Here is a 25,760-nt window from a genome sequence, read left to right on the forward strand (position 1 = left end):
TGACTCGTTTGTAACATTAGGAACAGTAACAAGAATGGAGGAAGAAGAATCTTCAACATAATGTTTCACGTGATAAATGAGTCCCCAAAGGATGAACTGGACAATAATTTTACACTCGACAATCAAGAATTCCGCAACTAAGATGTCTTCAGGAGCCGAACTGACAGAGCCTACGTCAGTAGCCATCGAAAATGGTGTTTGGGATGTATGTAAATACCTATTCGGGCAGTCTTCACTCTCAGGGGTTTCTCAAATTGCCAAGTCACCGACTGTTTGTCGTCGTTGCATCTGGGTCTTCGTTTTCTGCTTGTGTATTGGATTTTGCATCTATCATAGCGTCAGCTTCGTGACGTCATATTTGGAGTATCCCGTCATTGTCAATTTGGACGTGGAGAACAATTTGGAGTTGGAGTTTCCTGCTGTCACTGTGTGCAACCTGAACGGGTAAGTTGAAAAGAAACGATTTATAAGGCTTTGAGATATCTTTAAATGAGCAAATACATATTGTAAAGGTTAAAGGCTTAACATTAATGTGTATAGAGAGTGTAGAACTTTTTTTCGTGTGTAACCTTACGCGAATGTCTGCAATTCTCCCTCCGCTGTTCAACCTGAATATGAAGATAATTATATAAAAAAAACAAACTACAATAGTGTACAAAAAACATTAAAACATATATGACATTTTAATCATTCAGTTTCATTCCTATTTTTTTAACTTTCCTTCAAGAAGGTGTATAAAGTAGTTCTTCAGAAAAGACTGAGATAATACTGAACGTATTTGAGTTATATATAACACTGTTTGGCAATATAATTTTTAAAACAGGGTTTGTGTCTTTTAAAAGAGTCACTTTGGGTCATCTGCGCTAATCGAACGTAGAGCTCACTAAATTATCTAATTGGTTATCTGTGCTGTGCCTGCTGCGAGTATCGGAACCCGGTTTTCAGTGGTATGAGTCTCAGACAAACATCTAACCTAATGAAGAGTTCAGATACGAACGTCCGTAAATTTACCACTAACAGACTAGGTCAGAAAAATAAAAACAACTCATCGATTAAGATTTTATTAACTTTTTGTATACAAATATACCCCCAAAAATATAATGGAAAAATATCAGACTAACAAAACTTGTACATAGAAAGCATCTGTCAGGTTATTGAAACATCTAACTAATGTATATCAGTCAAACAATTAGAACATGCACTTAATGAACGCCGGTCAAACTATTGGAACATGCTTTTATTTTCACAAGTGAAACATTAGAAGCGATTTTCTTTTCAAGTTGTCACTCAACTGGGATGTACTTAGTGGGAGATGAGTTCGTGTTTTGTTTTTTAATTGTATTCTGATTACCTGATGGGAATCAATTCGTATCTTATTTGTGTAATGGGTTATTAACTGTATTCTATTTCTTCTGATAAAGGTCAACAAGTGATCATAAGTTTAATTCAACAGTTAACAGATATCTTCGCCACCAGTTAAACTTAAGTTTATGTTTGATCCCAGACTCCGTAAGTCAGTTCTGATGCTACAGCAACACGTCAACCCAAATGAAGACCTATTCAATCTCCTGTTGGTAGCTGGAATTCTTTCAATGGATTATCCGAAGTCGATTATTGTCTTTCCAGTAAGTCTGTTAAGATAAATATACATGTATTTGAAGTGATATCTAGGCAGAGGGAAAGGTTTACCAAGGTGTGTATTCATGAAATACGTATGAATTGTTAACTTACTGGTCTCGGTAGTAAGTTGTAATACCATTGTTAACTTATTAGTCATTGTGGTAAGTAGTAACACTTTTGAAAACATTAAAATATAAATCACCTGCAATTTCACCAACAAAGTTTATTTATTTTAACTTCTGTATTTATGAAAATATAAAACTTAGGTTTAATCAATAAAAATATTTAATACATTATTATTAGAGATGCTGTTAATTCTGTTTATTGTATTAGACTGTCGTAATACCGGATTAATAAAGCACCCATTACATATGGAGACGGTGAGTACGTTATATTATAACTGATTTTGGTGTCGATATCACAACATCCGGTCATGTTCTATCTGTTGGCCATGCATTTGGGCAACATTCCTGCAGCATGACTCTGTTTTAAAGCTGTCATGTCCAAAGCACAATATTGGTACTTCATACGTTTTGTGTCCCATTGAGAGTACGGTGACAGTAGTTTTGCAGTGCGTTTTTATAATAGTATATTATATATTTGTATAGAATAGCATGAGTACTAGATTCATTCTACAGTCGCTTGAGGGCATTATTTACAAGCAATTTGTGTTACTTAGGCTATTGTTACTTTTGCTACTCGTCTTCATGTCTAAAATTTTCACTTGTTACAAGACTGTACGCTTTGCTTGCCACAGTTGGAATATTTCAGGTTTCTTTCTGGATGGTTCTGGTATCCCACGGTGATCCATATATTATTGTTCTCCAATAGTATCAGGTAGAAGTGATATTCATATCTTGGAAATTATATATCCCTGATCTGAACACGTCCTTATGATGTGAGAGTATGACTAATTTGAAACAGAAAGAGCTGTTACATATTATTCCCAAAGGCGATCAGTTTACAGTGACGTCACAGTACCACAAAACTACAAACAATGTTAGAACCTCGTTCTGATACATCCAGTGTCACTGCTTCTTCATATGGCGTTGGATGCCATGGAATTAACAGATGTAGATATTCAAAATTGTTATAAAATAACATATTCAGTTACCAATATAAATCTAGTACGAGTGAATAGAATTTTACTGAAATGTTAAGAATGTGACTTTTTACCTCCTTTGTAGCTTTACCTTTATCTCTTCTCTTTTTCAGTCTCGTTCAGCTGTTTCTTCCTGTAAAAGAAACGACCAAGATAAAAGTCAGTCATACAGTGACATTCGAAGATTCTTCAACATCTTGCACAAATTAAATACAACTTTACGTCAGAAACTTGGACATCAGGCACAGGATTTCATTAAAAAATGCACTTGGATGGATGAGGATTGTAGCTACAGGTATACTTCCTTAGTGTTACGTGTAATAACGAATAACAAAAGTTAGACTTAGGCAAGATGAAATCAAGCAAACAAACAAGAAGACTTGTTATACGCTCTTTAACAATCTAATTAAAATACAAAGTTGGGTGAAAGTCGCAGATCATTTTCCAAACAAGTTTTCTGTTTAAAAGAACCAACAAATAGACTCACTAGTCATCGTTTGATTGGGCGTTAAACAAACGTTAGATCTATAAACTGGATTGTTAGGTCTTTGATTTGGACGTTTGTAATTCTTGACCACTTTCACAGCTCGTCCTGTTTTTTATTTCATGTTAGTCCGGTTTGTTCATTTTACCATCTACTTGAAGAGTAAATATTTCTTTGTGGAAATGGTGGCTTCATTGTCTCCGAGAGGCGGGTTTGATAAAATTCACTCAATATGTTTTACCAGTACCGTTTCAACCATAACTTGTTTTCCTTCTTCACAGATTTTGTCTGATTGGGCCACACCAATTTTTAACATTAATACATCAAATGTTAGTTTGAAATTTTTCCCGAAACGGATACGTGATACACACTGCTGGTTGAAGTAAGTCAGAGTACCATTACATACTATTTTAGCTCTTAATGATATAATTCCCTGCTAAGAGATGACCAATATGGTTTCATACTGTTGAATTATTACCTAGTAACAGATTACCATCATGGTTTTGTAGTGGTAATAAATATCCAACATACTTTTGTAGTGTTGAATCATACCCTGGTAACAGATATCCAACATACTATTGTAGTGTTGAATCATACCCTGGTAACAGATATCCAATATACTTTTATACTGTTGAATTATTACCTGGTAACAGATATCCAACATACTTTTGTAGTGTTGAATCATACCCTGGTAACAGATATCCAACATACTTTTGTAGTGTTGAATCATACCTGGTAACAGATATCCATCATACTTTTGTAGTGTTGAATCATTTAACTGTAGTGCTTGAATCATACCCTGGTAACAGATATCCAACATACTTTTGTAGTGTTGGATCATACCCTGGTAACAGATATCCAACATACTTTTGTAGTGTTGAATCATACCCTGGTAACAGATATCCAACATACTTTTGTAGTGTTGGATCGTCACCTGAAGATAATATGGTTTTATATTGTTCAATTATTACCTAATTATAGATTACCATCATGGTTTTGTAGTGTTGGATCGTCACCTGGTAGTAGATGACCAATATGGTTTTATACTGTTGAATTATTACCTAGTAACAGATTACCATCATGGTTTTGTAGGGTTTGTAGTGTTGGATCATACCCTTGTAACAGATGGCCAACATGGCTTTGTAGTGTTGGATCGTTTTATGGTAACAGATATCCAATACATTTTGTAGTGTTGATCGTCATCTAGTAGTAGTAGTGTTGGATCGTCACCTAGTAGTAGATGTCCAATATGGTTTAGTAGTGTTGGATCGTTACCAAAGTCCAATGTCCGTAACTGGTTTTGGGTCATCCTTGCTCCTGGCTTGGCTTCTTCAGACCCTAACATTCTAATACTAGTTCTTCCAAGAACTTGATGATAACAGGGAATGTAGTTACTTTATACGTGACAGAAATGACTGTTGTTTACTTCAACCATTACTTAGTCGGCTCCTGTTCTCAAGACCTCTTGTAGATTGCGTACCAACTGTAAGAAAATGACCAATTGGGTTGCAGAAATTAGCATTTCTATATTTAATCTAATCCTTGAGGCACTCCTAGCAGTTAAATTTTAACGATAGTGTTTCTTAATTGGAGGAAAACGACTTTCATCAAATTTTCAAAGATTTATTCTTGTTTGTTTTCGTTTGTGTTATTTAACAATTCTTCTTTGTTTAATTGTTGGATAAAAAAACACAGAATCAGGTAAATCAGTTTGTAATGACTCCAGTGACACAGAAGTACAGATTAAAATATGCAGGATCAGATAGATCAGTTTCTAGTGGCCCCAGTAACACAAAAGTACAGGTAAACAAAATACGGAATCACGTAGATCAGTTTGCAGTGACTCCAGTAACACAGAAGTACAGGAGAAAAAATACAGAATCAGTTAGATCAGTTTGTTGTGACTCCAGTGACACAGAAGTATAGGATAGAAATACAGAACCAGGCTGATCAGTTTGTAATGAGTTTAGTCCAGACTTGCAAGATTAAAATTATTATTTACGTACACTAGTGAAATATGTGAAAGTATTTGAAAATCTATGAATCTGTTTTGTTTAAGTTAAACAGAGAGATTATCGTTACTGTTTCATGAAACATTCCTTATCCTGTGAACGTATTTTGTTGTGTGAAAGCTTTAGTTAATCTTTCTTCTCTAGGAATTTCACAATCTTTACATCGTATCTGTATGGAAACTGCTTCACATTTAACGCAGACTGGTCAAATACGTCAGAGACAAAAAAAGTGAAATCTGTCGGAGCCTTGAGTGGTAATATGTGGTTATTATTTTATTATTTATTTATAATTTAAAAATTATATTCTTATAGAAAAAATACAAATTTCAAGTATTCCAATTGCTTTCCCTTGCAGGAGAAAAATATATCTCCTGTGGAATAAGTTCCTTCAGAGATTTTTTAAGATAGCCAATACGTAAAACAATATATTTTTTATTTAAAAGTTTTGATATTCAAAGTGATAAGTCTGTGATTTTCAAAATCAGCAGAACGAAGTACGACTACTAAGTGAATATTGTATTAAATATCATTTTTCAATACCAGTATCTTCGGTTTGTGACCAATATGGTACTATTGAAAAAAATGTTTTTTGTGTTTTTTTATGTCGTGAATACTAGAAATGATTAAGGTTTTTGTAAATAACTTAAAAAATCAAGAGGGATTACTGAACATTTTACACTTCGTATAATTTGTTAAAGAAATGTGTACATGTTTTACCCACGTTCCAAATTGATTTCGCTAGAAACAGTGTAAATTACGAAAGATATTTGCGTAGCCTTCGTTTAATACGTTACTATACAATGTTCCTTTATCTGAGTTTTTGCTAGGTCTAACGTTGGAGTTGAACTTAGAACGAGATGAATATCTTGATGAAATAACATCTACAGTTGGTGCTCGTGTTGTCGTCCATGATTCTCGTATTGTTCCACAGCCTGAGAACGAGGGTATCGACATTAGTCCTGGATTGCAAACGTCAGTAATGGTTTCCAAGGTAAATTTTAAAGTCCTCTATGAATAAAAAATCCTTAAATTAAGAATCACATTTTTCTGCAATTTATCAAACTATTTTTTTCATATTTTTAGATCGTGGATTAAAAGTAGAACATTCTGTGATGTATGTTCTTATTATTTAGTTTTAAAACTAAAATTATTTTCACCTAAACCTTGCCCGTGTGCTTATATTAATGAAGTGCAGAATAATTATTCATACATTTTAAATGTTCAGAAATAATCTCTTCAAATGAAAGATTTTTAAACACTAAAACAATAAAAAACAACAGCTATAAAATCAGGAATATTAAATATTAACTCTTTTAAAAACTTTAATTGGCTGACTTTATAAATGTTATTTTAGTGCCTAGAGGACTAATATGTCTGTTTCAGCTTGCTTGACACTACACCGTTGTTAGGCCTAATTATTTCATAGATTCGCTATTTTTTAGCTACTAAGAAATTATTGTGACATTACAGGATTTGTGCTGCATATAAAGTAGAATTGTAAACTGAGTTTTGTCTACTGATATTTTTATTCCAACTGATGAATTATGGTGATGTAGGAAAAGTCTCTTGGGCATCGACATGTTGCAGAAAAAAAGAAGATAGATTTAAAATATGTGTTTTTCTTTTGTCGCAACTACATGCTGATTTAAAATTCGTTAAGGGAACGAATTAAGGGGAATATAAAAACAACAACGAATCCCTTACCTCTAATGTGATTTTTCTATCATTATTATTAGGCCTATTCCATTCACGGGTGGAAAGTGCATATTCATAATAGAATATGGAACCGGCCTTAGTAAGATGAAAGCCTATCAGGAGGGTAATCAGAACACACAAGTTTCAAAGTAGAGTGGATATATAGCTCCCTCCGAAAGTTCTACAGTTAAGAATTATATTTGGCAGCTAACTGTTATGTTAAATAATTACGTAAACGAAATAAGAAAATCTTATTTTAGGGGATAGCGACACACCAAAGCAGCCGCTCGTTTTATATGACTTCTGCCCACGGATGACTGCGCAGAGGAGACATTTGACTTTGATATCGCACTATTTGACCTTTAATTATAAAACAACAAGGTGAAAGAGTATAAGCCAATTCTGTATATTTACTATTCCAGGTAACTTTCGAACGTCTGCCTCCTCCTTATAAAGACAGGTGTCGTAACTACCATAAAGATGAGTCGCACGGACCGGCCACTCGACATTTGGTATTGAAAATTTGATGCTTTTGTGTTGAAACAAAGAGCTTTTGCACATCGTGTTGATAGTATATAACAATCTAAACCAGGGGGCTCGATTTCTCACGGTGAACACAGTTGATAGTATATAACAATCTAAACCAGGGGGCTCGATCCCTCACGGTGGACACAAAATATTCCGTAATGTAGATTTCCTCTAAGAAACAAAGAAACTAACAAATAATAATATATTATGATTATCAGAACCGGTTTATCATTATATATTACTACATTATAATTATGAGAACAAGTTTATCAGTATATTAAATTACATTATAACTGTCAGGACCAATTTATCAGTATATAATACTATATAATATAAATATCAACCAATTTATCGGTTTATAATAATACATTATAATCAATTATTAGGACTAGGTTATCAGTACATAGTACTACATTATAATTATCAGGACCATATATATATATATATATATATACAACATTATAACTGTTACGACCAATTTATCAATATATAATACCACATTATAATAATTATCAAAAGCATTTTATCAGTATATAATACTACATTATAAAGTATATATCATACTACATTACAATTATCAGTACCAGTTTATCAGTATATAATACTACATTATAAAGTATATATCAAACTACATCATGATTATCAGGACCTGTTTATCGGTATATAATATCATATCATAATTAATTATTAGGACCAGTTTATCAGCATATCAAACTACATTATAATTATCAGGACCAGTTTATCAGTATATAATATTACATTATAATTAATTATCAGGACAAATTTTCAGCATAAAATACCGCATTATAACTGTCAAGACCAATTTATCACTTTATAATACTACATTATAGCTGTCGGGACCAATTTATCAATATATCATTCTACATTATAATTATCAGAACCAGTTTATCAGTATATAGTACTACATTATAATTAATTGTTAGAACCATACATTTGACTAACATTTATATTTACGTTTTAATAGGATTGTTTCTTCGATTGTTTACAAGACCTTAGTTTAAGACTATGTAACTGTACTGATCCATCAATGAAACTAAGAGAGGTTTTGAAATATGTTCACTAGAATCGGATGCCCACGGTAAGTGTTGAACTACTGCCTATTTTAGAATTTTTGTCTAAAGTTACACAAAGGGCTGTAGTACCAACAGTATGACAACTGGTGAACAATATAATAGCTAGTCAACAGTGTCACAACTTATCAATAGAACATAAGCTTGGCAATTGTATGATGGCTCGAAAACCATATCCACCTATAACGTACGGGATAACGTAGTTTGAAAGAAGGTATGTTTTTATTATATATCTACTCACTGCAACTAAAGAAATCCTCTTTTGGGTGTCAGCGGAAAGCTGAAAGACTTTCAATGCTAAAATCGAGAGTTTCATTCCCTGCTGTGGTGGAAGTGCAGATAGCTCATTGTTCAAGAACCGTATGTTATATGAACATTAATACAGGCAGTATTTAAACAATAAACACAACTGTAATACAATAATGTAAAGTTTGATACCTCAGAGTAAAATATCCGAACATTAAAGTCTAATAGAGAAAACTCTTTTGTACACCAACTGGGTAAAGTAAAGAAAAAGCTGAACACTACATCTATGTTTTATTAGCCCAGTTAGATGATGTGTTATTTAACCCAATTGAACTTTCATCTGTGTTTTATTATATCAGCCTAGTTAGATGATGTGTTATTGAAACCGACTGACACCACATCTATGTTTTGTTAACCTAGTTAGATAATGTTTTATTAATCCTGACTGAACACTACATCTGTGTTTTATTAACCTAGTTAGATAATGTTTTATTGATCCTGACTGAACACTACATCTGTGTTTTATTAACCTAGTTAGATAATGTTTTATTGATCCTGACTGAACACTACACCTGTGTTTTATTAACCTAGTTAGATAATGTTTTATTGATCCTGACTGAACACTACATGTATGTTTTATTAACCTAGTTAGATAATGTTTTATTGATCCTGACTGAACACTACACCTGTGTTTTATTAACCTAGTTAGATAATGTTTTATTGATCCTGACTGAACACTACATCTGTGTTTTATTAACCTAGTTAGATAATGTTTTATTGATCCTGACTGAACACTACATCTGTGTTTTATTAACCTAGTTAGATGATGTTTTATTAAACCCGACTGAACACCACATCTGTGTTTTATTTACATGATAGAATAAACTATTATGTAGTAATTAATTTTGATATCAATCAATGCTAATTTATATTTTACTTTCCTTTTCTACAACAAAAAAACAACACATTTTACAATTTGGGCTTTAGATGCATTGTAAGAGTTACAGTCAAACAGTAATTTAATCCAAGGTTTATGAACGGCTGCTGTTGACTAGTCATTTTCACCTTTAATCTACCAGTTTAATATTAAGGGTTGCCAGTTCAGACACCTCTTGTGTAGCTTTGCAAGAACATTTATAATATAACGTGTAAAATGCACATGAATTAACTTGTTGCTGGTAAGAAGGTACAGACTTACCTGATTGTGACATGTCTCTTTCTTTCCTTTGCTGGAAAGTAAAATAGATGTGTACCATATTAGAATAAATAAAAGAAATAGTATAAACTATTATTAATCTTAGAACAAGTTGAAAAGCTAGAAATGGTGTAAATATGTAATAAGAGTTTGAGGTTTGTCACACGAGCTAATGTTATCATTTTAACGTAAAACCTGTGTTTGAGTTGAATAATTAATGAGTATAGATATTTCTGAATAACGTAAACTAAAATTTAACTAAATGGAATGTTGAAAAATAAGTTAATCAGGAAAACTTAATTAAATATACGATTAAAATATTTTTGTTAATTGTTTGTTTGTTTAAAATTAAGCACAAAACTTCATAATGGGGTATGTGTGCTCTGCCCACCACGGGCATCAAAACCCGGTTTTTTAGCACTGTGACTTCGCAGACATGGTGCAGTTGGGATTATAATATTAAAGTTACATTACAAAAAACAAGGTTGAAATAGCTTAGTCTGACTGAACAGTACAAACATTAAGGCGTCCTCTATTAGTATACTAATTCACACTATTGTTATCGTGATTATAACGTTTGTACCACTGCGTGATGTGTTTTTTGTTTGTTTTTACTGTAGTTTGCTGTTTGGACGACGTTTTGGGGGTCTGAAGAACAGGACACTAAAATGTGACTGTCCACTTTCTTGCAGGTAAAGTACAAAAATGGTTTCACAGATTTTGTTATTAAAATATTATTATTATTTTACAGAAACTAAAACGTGTTAATTGATATATTAAATGTGTTTGATGGAAGTAGAGAACGATTAATGTGAAAACGTGCCATATTATGACTTATAGCACAATATTACTCCTGAGTTTACGACTCTTGGGAACGTAATACATTTACATCTGGACGAGTTATTGTAACGTATGAACTTTAAGAAGTATTGTCGTGTGATATTGACGAGTTATTGTCCCGTATGAGCTTTAAGAAGTATTGTCGTGTGATATTGACGAGTTATTGTCACGTATGAGCTTTATGAAGTATTGTCGTGTGATATTGATGAGTTATTGTCACGTATGAGCTTTATGAAGTATTGTCGTGTGATATTGACGAGTTATTGTTACATATGTACTTTATGAAGTATTGTCGTGTGATATTGATAAGTTATTGTTACATATGTACTTTATGAGGTATTGTCGTGTGATATTGATAAGTTATTGTTACATATGTACTTTATGAAGTATTGTCGTGTGATATTGACGAGTTATTGTTGCATATGAGCTTTATGAAGTATTGTCGTGTGATATTGATATGTTATTGTTACGCATGAGCTTTATGAAGTATTGTCGTGTGATATTGATATGTTATTGTTACGTATGAGCTTTATGAAGTATTGTCGTGTGATATTGGTTAAGTATTGTCACATGTATGTGTAACAATCTAGACGAGATACTGCTTTGTGTAGTATTGATAAATTAAGTTTTGTTGCGTGCGATCTGGGTAAGGTATATGTGGTACATACTAAAACACTTGCTTTGTGTAATTAAAATAACACGAGGGATTATCTGCTCTAGCGGTCCCTAATTTAGCTTTGTGCGAATTTCAAAACAAAACTAAAGAAAAGTGTTTCGGGTGAAAAATTTACACTTACAAACAACAAAAACCGTGTTTTTTTTCATCCATTCAATGAGAACTCAGAGTTGTATTTTAGAATTAATTTGGAAGTCCATTCACTTGCTTCTGTTCTGTGGACTTTGTACACGTGGTGTAAATCTTTTAATGATATTTTTATTAAAATACGGAATGTTCTAAAATAAGCTTATCTGACATTTCTGGATCTATTTTAAAAGTTTTATTTAAATTTTGTGTTAAAGGTATGTTAAAGATTTAAATGTCCCGTGAAATACACTAATTATTGTTACAGCGACACCTACACTAAACATTTTATCACTATTTACCATTAATGATAATATTGCAGTCCTCAAGGTAATTTAAATATAATTTTTAAAATATATAATTTTAGTTGATTTGACATATTAATAGGTAACACACAAAATACGTAAGTTACGTATCTAATCAATCATATCTGTGTAACTACAAATTACTAAGGTTACGTCTTTAGACAATACACATCTATGTAACTAAAAATATGTAAGTTACGTCTCTAATCAATATACATCTGTGTAACTACAAAATACGAAAGTTACGTCTTTAGACAATACACTATCTATGTAACTAAAATATGTAAGTTACGTCTCTAATCAATATACATCTGTGTAACTACAAAATACGAAAGTTACGTCTTTAGACAATACACATCTGTGTTTTTCTAAGGAATATCTTTTTACGGGTCCACTATAAAAAGTTACGTTTTTAAACAATACTTTTACACAATTAAAATAATTTCTCAACTCTCGAGTTGTACTTTGCTGCGTTATATCAGTTAATATTAGTTAATATCTATGCTTTCCATTCACTCACACAAAACTGAGAGGTAAAATAAATAAATAAAAACAGATTTATCTGTCGTTCGTCTGTTCCTGTTCTTATTGTAATGAATCTTTATATGAGTTGAGCCAAAGAATCACAGAGTCAGTTTCCATTATAGAGCACTAGATGTTATACAATCCATAAACCCGTAGCATAGTGAACGGAGCCAACAAAACTGTATTAGTAACCAGCAGTACAGTGAACGTAACTGACAAACCTGTATTAGCAACCAGTAATACAGTGAATGTAGCCAATAAACCTGTATTAGTTTAATGTGGCACATAATCAGTGATGACGAGAAAACCCACTTGTAGAGAATAATATATATGTTAAAACGGCTGGTTTGGATTGAGAAAATTTTTATGTTGAGGAGCGAACAACGTTTCGACCTTCTTCAGTTATCGTCAGAAGAAGGTCGAAACGTTGTTCGCTCCTCTACATAAAGATTTTCAATCCAAACCAGCCGTTTTTACATATATAATGTAGCATATATATTGTTGAAGGAACTCTAATTTATTAATTGTACTGTTTGTTGGTAGTTAACTAGATAGGCTGTTGGTCAAAAATATTTCTTTGTTTAAGAGTAAAGGTTCAAAATGGGCTATTTACTGTAGGGATCGAACCCAGGATTTTAACATTATTATATGGAACATGTACATTAATCATTATATATATTTTTTTCAGAAAGTCAACATTTGATATGACCTTGTCGTCATCAATGTTGTTTAACATGGAGGAAGAGTCAGAGTTTCCAGAACCTTCACAGGAAACAGTCCAGAGCAACTCAGGTTCGAGACGTGTAAGTGAATCCACATGTTTTGGTATCTATCTTTGTCTGTGTTAATTACAAATGTAATTTTTATTGGTCAGTTTTTTTTAACTTTACGTAATCGAAAACATCCCAGTGTCTTTTGAAATTCCAGAAAGGTCAAATGTCTACTGTACAGATCTAGGTAAACATCCTTGTAGATGGTATGTATAATCACAGTTTGTGTGTGTTTTAAGGACGTTTGTAAGATACGCTGTGGAACGTTAAGTAAGCTCAATTTTTATACTTATTAATACGGGACGACCATTCGTGGTTTCTGTCTCGTTGTCCCGCTATACTGTAACCAGTAGAGGAATGGTGGTCAAATACAATTGTTCAGTCAGAGAAGAATATTTTATGGTTTAAAGTTACTGATGGCCTTGTGAACATTGAAAGGATGTTCTGAAACAAACAGACTAACATTCCTTTCTCATCATCTGTACCTCATACGTTCAGGTGTTTTGACGATGAACTGAAATTTTAATCTACAACTTGAAAGACACTTTGTAAGCACATGGGTTAAATGACCAAATTAGAAAACCCACTGGTGTCTGGATAGTGAGGAAAGCTAGCAATAAACAAGCAACATACGCCGCCACAAGTTTTATCCAGTTCATTTAACTGAGTAACAAGACTAGCTGCCTACACTTTTATAACGCATTCATATTTAAAATTGTGTGATCTTACCATGTTTCGAACCCCAGGTCCTTATATCATTGTATGTTGACCATTGAGCCACGACAGACTTTTAACGGAGAATCTCGTTCACGTGCTTTAGTTCGACCAATATCACAGGCCTGCGAATTTAAACTTCATAAAAGTTGTTTTTGTTTTAATAACGGATTTTCCTTTATTCACCTACGTAGATTTTTTAAAATAATATTCTTGTTTTTTCTATCATGTAAGGATTTTTTCTACAAATGGAGAAGAAATAAAACTTACTTGAAACAAATTATTATTTAGTTTACCACAATGAACATTTGTTATTATTTTGTTTATTAACAAAAATACAAACAAACTAAAGAAAAGGGAAAAAACATTGATGTCAAACAAATATGTTTTTTCATTTATTCTGAATTGTGTACGAACTCTACATCTTCTGGTCTCAGGAGTACGCGTTGTGGTTTTTCTTTTATATATTGTGTCCGGACCGTCTCGTTTAAATGACCAATAGTAATTAGCCATCATGCTGATTCTCCACCTTTCCGGTTACCTCCTCTCCATTTCCCTGATGCTTTCATGAAACCTTTCTCTTTGTTCTTCACTCATGGCACTAAAGAAAAATTAATGTCAAAGTGCATCCCTAAACAAATTCTGCGACCGGTTAACCGTTTATATACTTAGGGTGTGTTTCTGTTGGGATGTAAAACGACCGATGAGATTTTCACCTGGCGATTTATTTAAAGAAACATGTTTGGTTTGTTTTGAATTTCACGCAAAGCTACACGAGGGCTATCTGCGCTAGTCGTCCTTAATTTAGCAGTGTAAGGCTAGAGGGAAGGCAGCTTGTCATCACCACTCACCGCCAATTCCTAGGCTACTCTTTTACTAACGAATAGTGGGATTGACCGTCACATATAACACCCCACGGCTGAAAGGGCGAACATATTTGGTGCGAAGAGGATTCGAACCTGCAATCCTCGGGTTACGAGTCGATTGTCTTAACCACCTCGCCAAAGAAATGTGTATGTAGCCAGTGGTTGTCAATATTTTAAGCATAAGCAAAATATGACCCGATTTCAATGAAAACGATTCACTTACGAAAAAATACATGTTATGATTGTTACATGTTATGATTGTAAAATATATAAGTGTCGAAGAAAAATGGATATGGTTTTGGATTCAGCGTTCAGGAAATATCATAGTACGTATAAACCTGTCAAGAGAATAAAACCATCACAAGCCTGTGTATTTAATAAAAATACACATTATTTAAGCATTTCTAATATATTTAGAGACAGTTTCAATAAAAGTTTAGGTGATTAATCTATTGTAAGTAGCAATTAACGTAAGTGAGAAAAACAATGCCACTCATATTTATCCATTGTTAGTGGAGTCATTACCATGATATTATTTACTGAAAATATTACAAACGTGCATTTATTTTACAGGGTTTGCGTCAAAGTTGGACCTCTTCAAAGTAAGTTAATTGAAACGTGCTTGAAACGTTTGTGATTTTTCTAATATGAACAGATTTGTATATAATTAATTACTTTTAATATTTTAGATATTAAAAACGCTACGTGTACACTATGCTTCTTTATTTAATATTTATCATCATGGTTGCATGATGGTTCGTAGCGCCATCTATGTCATACTTCTGTCATAACTCAATATTTCTGTTTTGGTGAGTTCATCTCATAACGTGCGCTTCTTGTCGAATCTGTAATTTCACTAAATTTCAGACTATTGAGTAATTTTATGATAAGCATGAACCTTTTGATGTTTCTTGTCAATAAAACTCGAGTGTTCGTGGAAAATCAATGAGTTGAAAGTTCCTACTTTTACTACAGAAACAGCTCGATGTGTTATTCAATGAAAAAAAACAACACAAGAGGGCTTTCTGCAAAGAAAATGGCTGTACATATATCTGTTTAATATATAGTAAGAATGCATATTATATTTCTATTTCAAATAATACTTAAAGGTTGTGACGATTTGGAAAAAAACTATGAAAAAAAAATCCATCTATATGTATGGCAACATAAATATAAGTAAATTATTTAGGTAGACAATTAATTTTCATATACATTAACCTGTTAACTGCCAAGTATTTCAGCTGCTACAATACAACTGTAATGCTTCTTCATTTTGTAACTTTTTTGTGACGCCATTGTGGATCGAAAGTGAAACAATTTGTAAGTAGGTCAAATGCATGTATGGTGCTGACATCTAGCGTTGAAGTTAGGCGTTATTGAGAACGAATTAACTTGTCCGTGGCACTGTGTTACCGATCGGCTTGGACGAGTTATCTCGTCTACGGCACTGAACAGGTTAATGTGAAATAATTGAAATGCCCATTTTAGCTTTTCTCCTTACTTTTTGTTATCTTCGGACTCTAAGTTTAATAGGTTGTTACGTTAAATTACTGTCTCAACTAAAACTTGTTTGAGAAATTATATTAAAAAGATGCAACGAACTACAAGACCCGTTAGTAATTACATATGCATATAAACATTTACGTTTTGGTTGTAGTTAACTAAAATTATGGACGTTAATATTTGGTTATTGTACTGAAATAAATGTTTACGTTTTTAGTGAGAACTTCGCCAAACTTCGTGTGTTCTACAAAACGTTAGATCACATAATCTATAGGCAGCAGCCTAAGTATCAGGTAAGAACTATTTGTTCTAATTTTTTGATTTTTTTTTCTAATGAAAACAACCAGAATGTTTTTGTAACTCATTAGTTTCGGGTGTTTAATAATAAGTGAAACATGAAACATGAAATTATATTGACACGACTTGGTCTTACGCTACATATGATGAATTACAAATGTCAATATTGTACGTGATATATTGATTAATTATAAATATCAATATTGCATGTGACATTTGATCAGTTACATATGTCAATATTGTATGTGATATATTGATGAATTACAAATGTCAATAAAGCAGACATTTTGTTTCAGAGTAATGAAATCTTTAGTAACCTTGGTGGACAACTGGGACTATGGCTAGGGATCTCCTTAGTGGCCTGGTTCGAGGCTATAGAGACCATCTACCTGCTGATTGGATATGTATTTTCTAAACGACAAATCCAGAAAGAAAAACCACAGGATGTTTCTCGTAGTTAATAATAAGTGAAAGTAACTTTTAACCTTTCATTAATAGTTTTCACGAAAATCCTGTTTGCAGATTATGTGATTAAGGTTTTCAATTATCGTTATTATAAATATGGTTTATCCTCATTTTTAAATAATGATTTATTAATTTTCGTATTTGAAATATATATATATATATATAACTTATAAAACCAAATAGCTGCCTGAAATAGTGTTACTTCCTATTGAACACAATTCACAACACCTGTCCATAATTTGATTTCTTCCATGAAAACAACAACACAATAATGGTACTTTCTCTTAATGTCGCTTTAAAATACCATCAGAGCTAAAACTAATTTTAGAAGCTAGCACTATATGTCCAATATCATAGGAACATTCGTAGATTGTTCTAGACTTAATTTTTCGCTAGAGAGCGCTATCAGCAGTAATTGTCAAAAACAAAAACATTTGGCACTGTTGTGTAACTTAACAGAAACTCTGAACACTGTACATTTACTGTACCTTTATCAGATTATATGAAATATAAAAGAAAAGTAGTTTTGGAATTAACCTAATAAATGTAGCTGTTACTTATTTTTATAAACATGTTCGTCAGGAGATATTCATATCAGAAAAGTTTTAATTAAGTAAAATATTGACTCCTCTATGCAGTACGTCTGTGGATTATTGAATCAATCCTATGACTAACTCTATGGAATACGTCTGTGGATTACTGAATCAATCCGATGACTAACTCTATGGAATACGTCTGTGGATTACTGAATTAATCCGATGACTAACTCTATGGAATACGTCTGTGGATTACTGAATTAATCCGATGACTAACTCTATGGAATACGTCTGTGGATTACTGAATTAATCCGATGACTAACTCTATGGAATACGTATGTGGATTACTGAATTAATCCTATGAGTAGCTCATTTATAATCACCAGTTTTATTAAACTCGTGACATAGTTCTAAAATAGTTTGTATCTCGCTTTCATCCATGTGCAAACATAATCGTGGCTAGAGGTGAATGTGTTTTTCATATAGCAAAGTCACATCATGTTATCTGCTATACCCAGCGAGGGGAATCGAACCTTTGATTTTAGCATTTTAAATCTGTAAACTTACCGCTGTATTAGAGGTGGGCATCGTACCTAGTGCCTGGTAATAAATTCCGTTCCTATGTCATAGCGCACCTACACACATAAATAATATGTTTCTTTTCATAAACTGACGTTTTTAGAAACTAATTTCTATTCCCTACGTTGCTGGTAAGTAACAAAGAATTGGGATAAATTTCTTTCCCAAACATTAGAAAGTTAAAAAGTGTAAAAGGAGAAACAGTAGTTCTCGATTTCTAGAAAAGAAAAATTAAAACGAAATGCAAACGAAAAATTCTTTTAAAAATAATAAGTTAAAAATTACAGAAAAGGAATGTTAATCCTTTTATTCCAGAAATAGAAAATTTAAATAATTGTAAAGAGAGAACTCAGAATATATATACCCCTCTTCGTGGAAAATAACAACTTTTACACATTAATATAATCTACATTGTCTCAGTGGTAAGTTTCAAAAGATATTACGTTAAAATTTGGGGTTTAATTCTTGCGATAGACTTAATAGAAAATTAGCAAACGTCTTTCAGAAAATAAGTTTAAAAATGTAAAGGTGGCGGTGGTAATCGTAATCGGCTATAGGCTTAGGATGACCAGCCTTACTTGAGGTAACAGTGCTCTAAAATAAAATAACTTTTACTGCTTCCAAAACTTGACGAGATACCCGATTCACTGAAGTAAGTTGGATTGATAGCAAAATACTGTATTGGCGAGTTATCTGATTCAGTGAAATAAATTTGATTGCTAACGAAAAGAGAAACAGAAAGCCGTTTTTTTTTTTCAAACGTAATTCACATGTATTAATTTTAAATTAAAAATAAGAACTTGGTTTTTTTCTTTTTTTTGGAGTGGAGAAAATACTGTAAATTTATTTAGTTAAAATGTATTCAACAATTGTTATTTTTATTATATATATATTTCAAATACTTAAACGAAATATGTTACATCGAAGTACTATTTTGTTTTCAATTTCTCAGTCAATTTTATTTTTGTCAAAGAAAAAACAAAGGAAAAAAAAGACAGGTCTGTTGTTTCAGTTTAGTGTGCTTAGAAAATATGCAGATATTTCATTAAATATCTGAACATTTTAACAATTACTGACTTGACGCAAAATTTACATTTATTAAAGATAAACTAATTTTTATTTCGTGTTTTTCTACTATATTTCGCTCAGTTTACGTGTGGTATACTTATTTGTTTGTTCGCTGAATTTCGCGCAAAGCTACTGGAAGAACATCTGTGTTAACCGTTCCTCATTATAAAATGATACACTAGAAGGAAGGTATATTGTCAACACTACCCAACGCTAACACTTAAGCTACTCTTTTACCAAAGAAGAGTGTGATTTAACTTCACATTTTAATGTTTTCGGTGACAGGATTAGAACCCGTGATTCGAATTCCCTAACCACCAGACAAAGCCGATCGCAACGTAAATTCTTTGCATTTTCTATCTGCTAAGAAATACCACAATTAATTTAATTATTTTCAAATTTTACACTTTGTTATTTAAATAAGAACGTTTCATTTAACTGTTACACTATATCTTATTTACTTTTTATGTTTTTCTTTTCAACTCACTATTTTACCTCATTCAGTACTCTTGTCTTGAATTCTGCGTTCAGTTTCAATATCTTTAAAGTTTTGGAAACAGGAATAATATAAATTTATTTATTTTTTGAAATGGTATTATATTAAGTTTCATCTAAACAATTCTGAGACATATACAGCATCACTGTAGACTAAAAGTCACGGTTTATCGAACAAATAGTGTTGTTTTTATATACAAAGCATCTTTAGTATATATGGATTTTGTTTTCAATGTTTCTCACGATTTGATTTACGAAAAATGTCTAACAGTGCCCTCTTTTGACAAATATATTAACTTTTAATTCTTAATAAATCATCAGTGTTACTGTTGAAAGATTTAAACAATAATTAAATCCTTATTTTCAAACATATATTGTTTCAAACAGTGTTCTCTTTTGACAAATATATTAACTTTTAATTCTTAATAATTGGCCACTGAATTGCGGTAGAGCTGTGTAGAACGGTTTATTTTCACTCGAAAAAAGCCGGTTTTCTATTGAATAAATCATCCCGTAAATAAACGAAATTTGTTACTGCTAATTGCTACACGTCGGCCACACCACTCATAATGTTAATAAAGCACCAAAAAAGAAAAACAAAACACGTCAATAAAGGTTCGTTACACAGCGCATAGTAATCTCACTAAAACCGATAATTAGAGGTTTCTCTCATAGTGCTATTAAGAACATTATAAAGTTTTTCTCAACTGATATAACAAAAGAACAACTTATTCAGTAAAATCCAGCACTGTGCACCTTCCTTCGTTGTCTTAGTTTTACTATCCAGAAAATATTTAGTATAATGTGTTAAAATAACGCTTTGCATAGAAACAATATATGTTTGAAAATAAGGATTTAATTATTGTTTAAATATTTCAATAGTTACACTCATGATTTATTTATTGTTTAAATCCTTTTTTACTGACACTATCATAACTTAGTTATTGTTTAAATCCTCCTTTAGTAACACTGCTGTGACTTATTTATTGTTTAAATTCTTATTTATTATTTAAATTCTCCTTTACTGACACTATCGTAACTTAATTATTGTTTAAATCCTTATTTAGTAATACTGTCATGACGTAATGACTTATGTATTGTTTAAATCCTCCTTTAATGACACTATCATAACCTAGTTATTGTTTAAATCCTCATTTAGTAATACTGTCATGACTTATTTATTGTTTAAATCCTCCTTTATTAACACTATCATAATTTAGTTATTGTTTAAATCTTAACAAGGAACAAGTACCATTATTGTACTCATGACACCTGGTACAGAACAGAACTTTATCTACATCACGTGTATTGTTTCAGTTCTTCCTGATACTTGAGGCTACTATTATCTTGTTACTGAACTTTTTTTAAACAGTGTTTACCACACAAAACTAATACCTTCATACTTATTTTAGATTAAGTAAAACAAACCATAGTACAGAATTTTTTTTAGTATTTCTTCTTTAACTACAGCCACAACTCAACGTCCTGACTACTAGATGACTACGCTCCTTCTGTTTGTTTCTTTCAATTAACCATATTTTTGCTGTGTATTTTAACAACTTCACTCCTACAATATTTTACTGAGTATTTTATCTTGCTATTCAACCATGTTTTACTTCGCTTTGTCTATATTTATGAATCTGTCATATTCAGACCTACTGTTATTTTATTTTGTTTTGACAGAAATGTGATGTATGGTCAAAATGTCCAATTTCTTATTCCACTTCTCTCTTATTGATAGAACTATTAAATCAGTTTCATGATAAACAGTTGTTTAATATTAGAAAGGATCTAATAATAATATAACATTAGTTTCTTGATAAGCAGCTGTTTACTGTTAGAAAGGACCTAATAATAATAACATAACACCAGCTTCATGATACACAGTTGTTTACTGTTAGAAAGGACCTAATAATAATAACATTAAATTCATGATAAACAATTGTTTAATATTAGAAAGGATCTAATAATAACATAACATAATTTTCATGATAAGCAGCTGTTTACTGTTAGAAAGGGCCTAATAATAATAATATAATACCAGGTTCATGATAAACAGTTGTTTACTGTTAGAAAGGACCTAATAATAATAACATAACACCAGCTTCATGATAAACAGTTTTCACTGTTAGAAGGGATCTAATAATAATAATGTAACATCAGTTTTGTCACACACAGTTTTCACTGTTAGAAAGGTTCTAATAATAATAATATAACATCAATTTCATGAATAACAGTTGCTTGCTGCTAGAAAGGACCTGATAACAATAACATAACATCTGATACATGACAAACAGCTGTTTACTGAAAGAAGGGATATAATAACAATAATAATAATTCAAATATCAAATCAGTTTCTCCGAGGATAAATTGGAGATGAAAATGTTCCTTGTAACAAATTTACCTCTTGATTTCGTGTGTAATCTCAAAACGCAAATTTCATATCCAAATACTGAATATTGTCCTTGACGCCCTTTAAGTTTATAACAAATCCTGAACACTGTGACAGAAAATAAGACTAAAACTATTTCTTTTCAGATTTTCCTTTTTTTCCAATTTCACTTACCTTGAATGAACAAACGTTATTATGATTTCCTATAAACCATTAGACCCACGATTTACGTTAAAAATACAGGTAAATTAGCCATTTATTCTGTTTAGTTGAACAAATAAACAATGGGTTCGTTTCATAACTAGTTATATTCTATAAAATATATGTCAGTGTTGTATTAATTAAATCTTGGTAAACAGTTCTTATTGTCAAGAAACTTTATGGAACTCGAGAAAGTTACAGTCGATGTCTCCAAATATAAAGTATGCAGAGATACGCATTGCTGTGATCAGAGTTTGAATCTGGATCATGGTGGTGTTCATAGATAAATATCATTAATTTTTTACTGGACATTTTAGCCTTAATTTGAGGCCGCGGCCCCATAACCGATGTTTCTTCTCGAAGAAAGCGGTATCTTTACCTCAAGTTTGGAGTTTGTAACTCAACTTACAGATGATCTTGCATAGAAGGAGACCACATTCCTTATTGTTATTGTATTTGTTCTGTTTAGTATCGTCTCTAATTGTGAGCTATTTGTTATGTTTAGTATCGTCTCTAATTGTGAGCTATATGTTATTGTATTTGTTATGTTTAGTATCGTCTCTCATTGTGAGCTATGTGTTATTGTATTTGTTCTGTTTAGTATCGTCTCTAATTGTGAGCTATTTGTTATGTTTAGTATCGTCTCTAATTGTGAGCTATATGTTATTGTATTTGTTATGTTTAGTATCGTCTCTAATTGTGAGCTATGTGTTATTGTGTTTGTTCTGTTTAGTATCGTCTCTAATTGTGAGCTATGTGTTATTGTATTTGTTATGTTTAGTATCGTCTCTAATTGTGAGCTATGTGTTATGTATTTGTTATGTTTAGTATCGTCTCTAATTGTGAGCTATGTGTTATTGTATTTGTTATGTTTAGTATCGTCTCTAATTGTGAGCTATGTGTTATTGTATTTGTTATGTTTAGTATCGTCTCTAATTAATTATGGTGATTCTTAGTTCTCATGTTTGATATGTTACTATAATCATATATGGTACTTGAATTGTGTCTCATATCATATTTTCTAAATTATGGTATTTTTGTTATATTTAGTGTTGTATGTATTCAGTTATAGTATATCTGTTATATTTAGTGTTGTATGTATTTAGTTATAGTATATCTGTTATATTTAGTGTTGTATGTATTCAGTTATAGTATATCTGTTATATTTAGTGTTGTATGTATTTAGTTATAGTATATCTGTTATATTTAGTGTTGTATGTATTCAGTTATAGTATATCTGTTATATTTAGTGTTGTATGTATTCAGTTATAGTATATCTGTTATATTTAGTGTTGTATGTATTCAGTTATAGTATATCTGTTATATTTAGTGTTGTATGTGTTCAGTTATAGTATATCTGTTGTGTTTAGTATTATCTACTTTAGTTTGCAAGCAAAATAACCTTTGTAAGTTTCAAAATCTAATACAAACAATTAAAACAGCTGAAACATTGTTATTGCTTTTAGATTTAAAGTTACAGTGTTTCGTTTATACCTTGAATTAGAAGATAGTGTTATCTAATTGACATATGCAAATATGTAGGTAATTCAGTTACCACTACGCTATTATCCATATTTATTTATAACAGAGATAATGCAAAATCAACGCTATTTTTAACTAAGTAAAAGTTGTGGGTGTGGCATGTGATAAAGAGGCGACTGTGGATCCAATTGCTGAAGAATCAGACCCGAGATATTCTCATGAAAACGATTTGTACGTTCGGTTGTAATCCATGGCCAGTAGGGGATTAGTGTGCTCGACTTATAATATGTGGGTCGCTCATTCGAATCCCAATTGCAAGCATTTTTAATGCAAGACATCTGGTCATCACCACCCACTGTCAACGCTTGGGCTACTCTTTTATTAACGAACAGTGAGATTAACCGTAGGGACGTTATAAAGTCACGATTAATCCCACTATTCGTTGATAAAAGACTAGCCCAAGAGTTGGCGGTGGGTGGTGATGACTAGCTGCCTTCCTTCTTGTCTTACACTGTTATATGAGGGACGGCTAGTACAGATAGCTTTCGGGTAGCTTCGAGCGAAATTCTAAGGAGATAAAGATAAGCCTTTCATTTTATAGGATTCTCCAAATCAGTGAGTGCTTTGTCTGAATATTGAGGTGTTTGATCTCCCTAACAGTGGAGGAAAACGCGAATAAATACGAGATGGCTCATCATTCCACGTGTGGAATGTCTGACAATTTTAATGACGTAAACTATTGTGTCGTTTTATCTCGTCCTACACGTGACTTTGTGTTATTATGTTTCGGACGTAAAGTTAATATAACATTTTATCTCGTAATACACGTGAGTTGGTGTTGTTATGTTTCATAATTTAGTTTTCTTTCTTAAAAATTAACTTCAATGCAGATAAAGCTACAGGAGATAAACATGTGTTCATAGAATAAAAGTAAAAATAATCGTTACATTGACTATAATGTAAAACCTGGAAATTATTAGGAAGAGTTTGTAATGTAATCTGCGGGCTGACAAAAAAGTGTTCTCAGAAACTCGTGTGAAGAGAATAAAAAGAAATATAATAATAAACAGACCGACATTCAAACTGTGAAATTTGTCACAGGTATTAGAAATATCGACATTCAAATTGTGAAACTTGTCACAGGTATTAGAAGTAGCGACATTCAAACTGTGAAATTTGTCACAGGTATTAGAAATATCGACATTCAAATTGTGAAACCGATTATGGAGAACAGAAATTTCGACTGCCAAGCGGTGAAATTGATCACAGGTGGAAATTGTTGTCTGGTGAATTAAATATCGCTATTTAGTAGGCTTGAAAAGAAAATAATATGTCTATATCTAACAATATATCTAACAGAGTATCTATATCTAACAATATATCTGACAGTGTATCTATATCTAACAATATATCTAACAGTGTATCTATATCTAACAATATATCTAACAGTGTATCTATATCTAACAATATATCTAAAAATGTATCTATATCTAACAGTGTATCTATATCTAGCAATATATCTAACAATGTATCTATATCTATATCTAACAGTGTATCTATATCTAACAATGTATCTATATCTAACAATATATCAAACAATGTATCTATATCTAACAGTGTATCTATATCTAACAATGTATCTATATCTAACAATATATCTATATCTAACAATATATCTAACAATGTATCTATATCTAACAGTGTATCTGTATCTAACAGTGTATCTATATTTAACAATATATCTATAACTAACAATATATCTAACAATGTAACTATATCTAACAATATATCTAACAATGTATCTATATCTAACAATATATCTAACAATGTATCTATATCTAACAATATATCTGACAATATATCTATATCTTAGAATGTATCTACATCTAACAACATATCTATATATAAGAATGTATCTTTATTTAAAAATATATGTATATTTAACGG

At 31.6% G+C, this 25,760-nt stretch overlaps 2 protein-coding genes across 2 annotated transcripts; both read left to right on the forward strand.

Moving 5' to 3' along the window:
• Positions 1–142: 142 nt before the first annotated feature.
• Positions 143–8,525, forward strand: LOC143236541 (acid-sensing ion channel 4-A-like). The gene is made up of 7 exons (XM_076474845.1): positions 143–444; positions 1,505–1,625; positions 2,836–3,017; positions 5,363–5,472; positions 6,046–6,209; positions 7,336–7,425; positions 8,427–8,525. The coding sequence occupies exons 1-7, from the start codon at positions 143–145 to the stop codon at positions 8,523–8,525; spliced, it is 1,068 nt and encodes a 355-aa protein (XP_076330960.1).
• Positions 8,526–10,340: 1,815 nt separating this feature from the next.
• On the forward strand, positions 10,341–17,639 carry LOC143236542 (bile acid-sensitive ion channel-like). Its single transcript, XM_076474846.1, has 6 exons — positions 10,341–10,345; positions 10,594–10,665; positions 13,134–13,248; positions 15,369–15,397; positions 16,516–16,591; positions 16,892–17,639. The coding sequence occupies exons 1-6, from the start codon at positions 10,341–10,343 to the stop codon at positions 17,054–17,056; spliced, it is 462 nt and encodes a 153-aa protein (XP_076330961.1). The 3' UTR covers positions 17,057–17,639.
• The last annotated feature ends 8,121 nt before the right edge of the window (positions 17,640–25,760 follow it).

This window comes from Tachypleus tridentatus, chromosome 13 (assembly GCF_004210375.1).
Source record: "Tachypleus tridentatus isolate NWPU-2018 chromosome 13, ASM421037v1, whole genome shotgun sequence".
Taxonomy (NCBI): domain Eukaryota; kingdom Metazoa; phylum Arthropoda; class Merostomata; order Xiphosura; family Limulidae; genus Tachypleus; species Tachypleus tridentatus.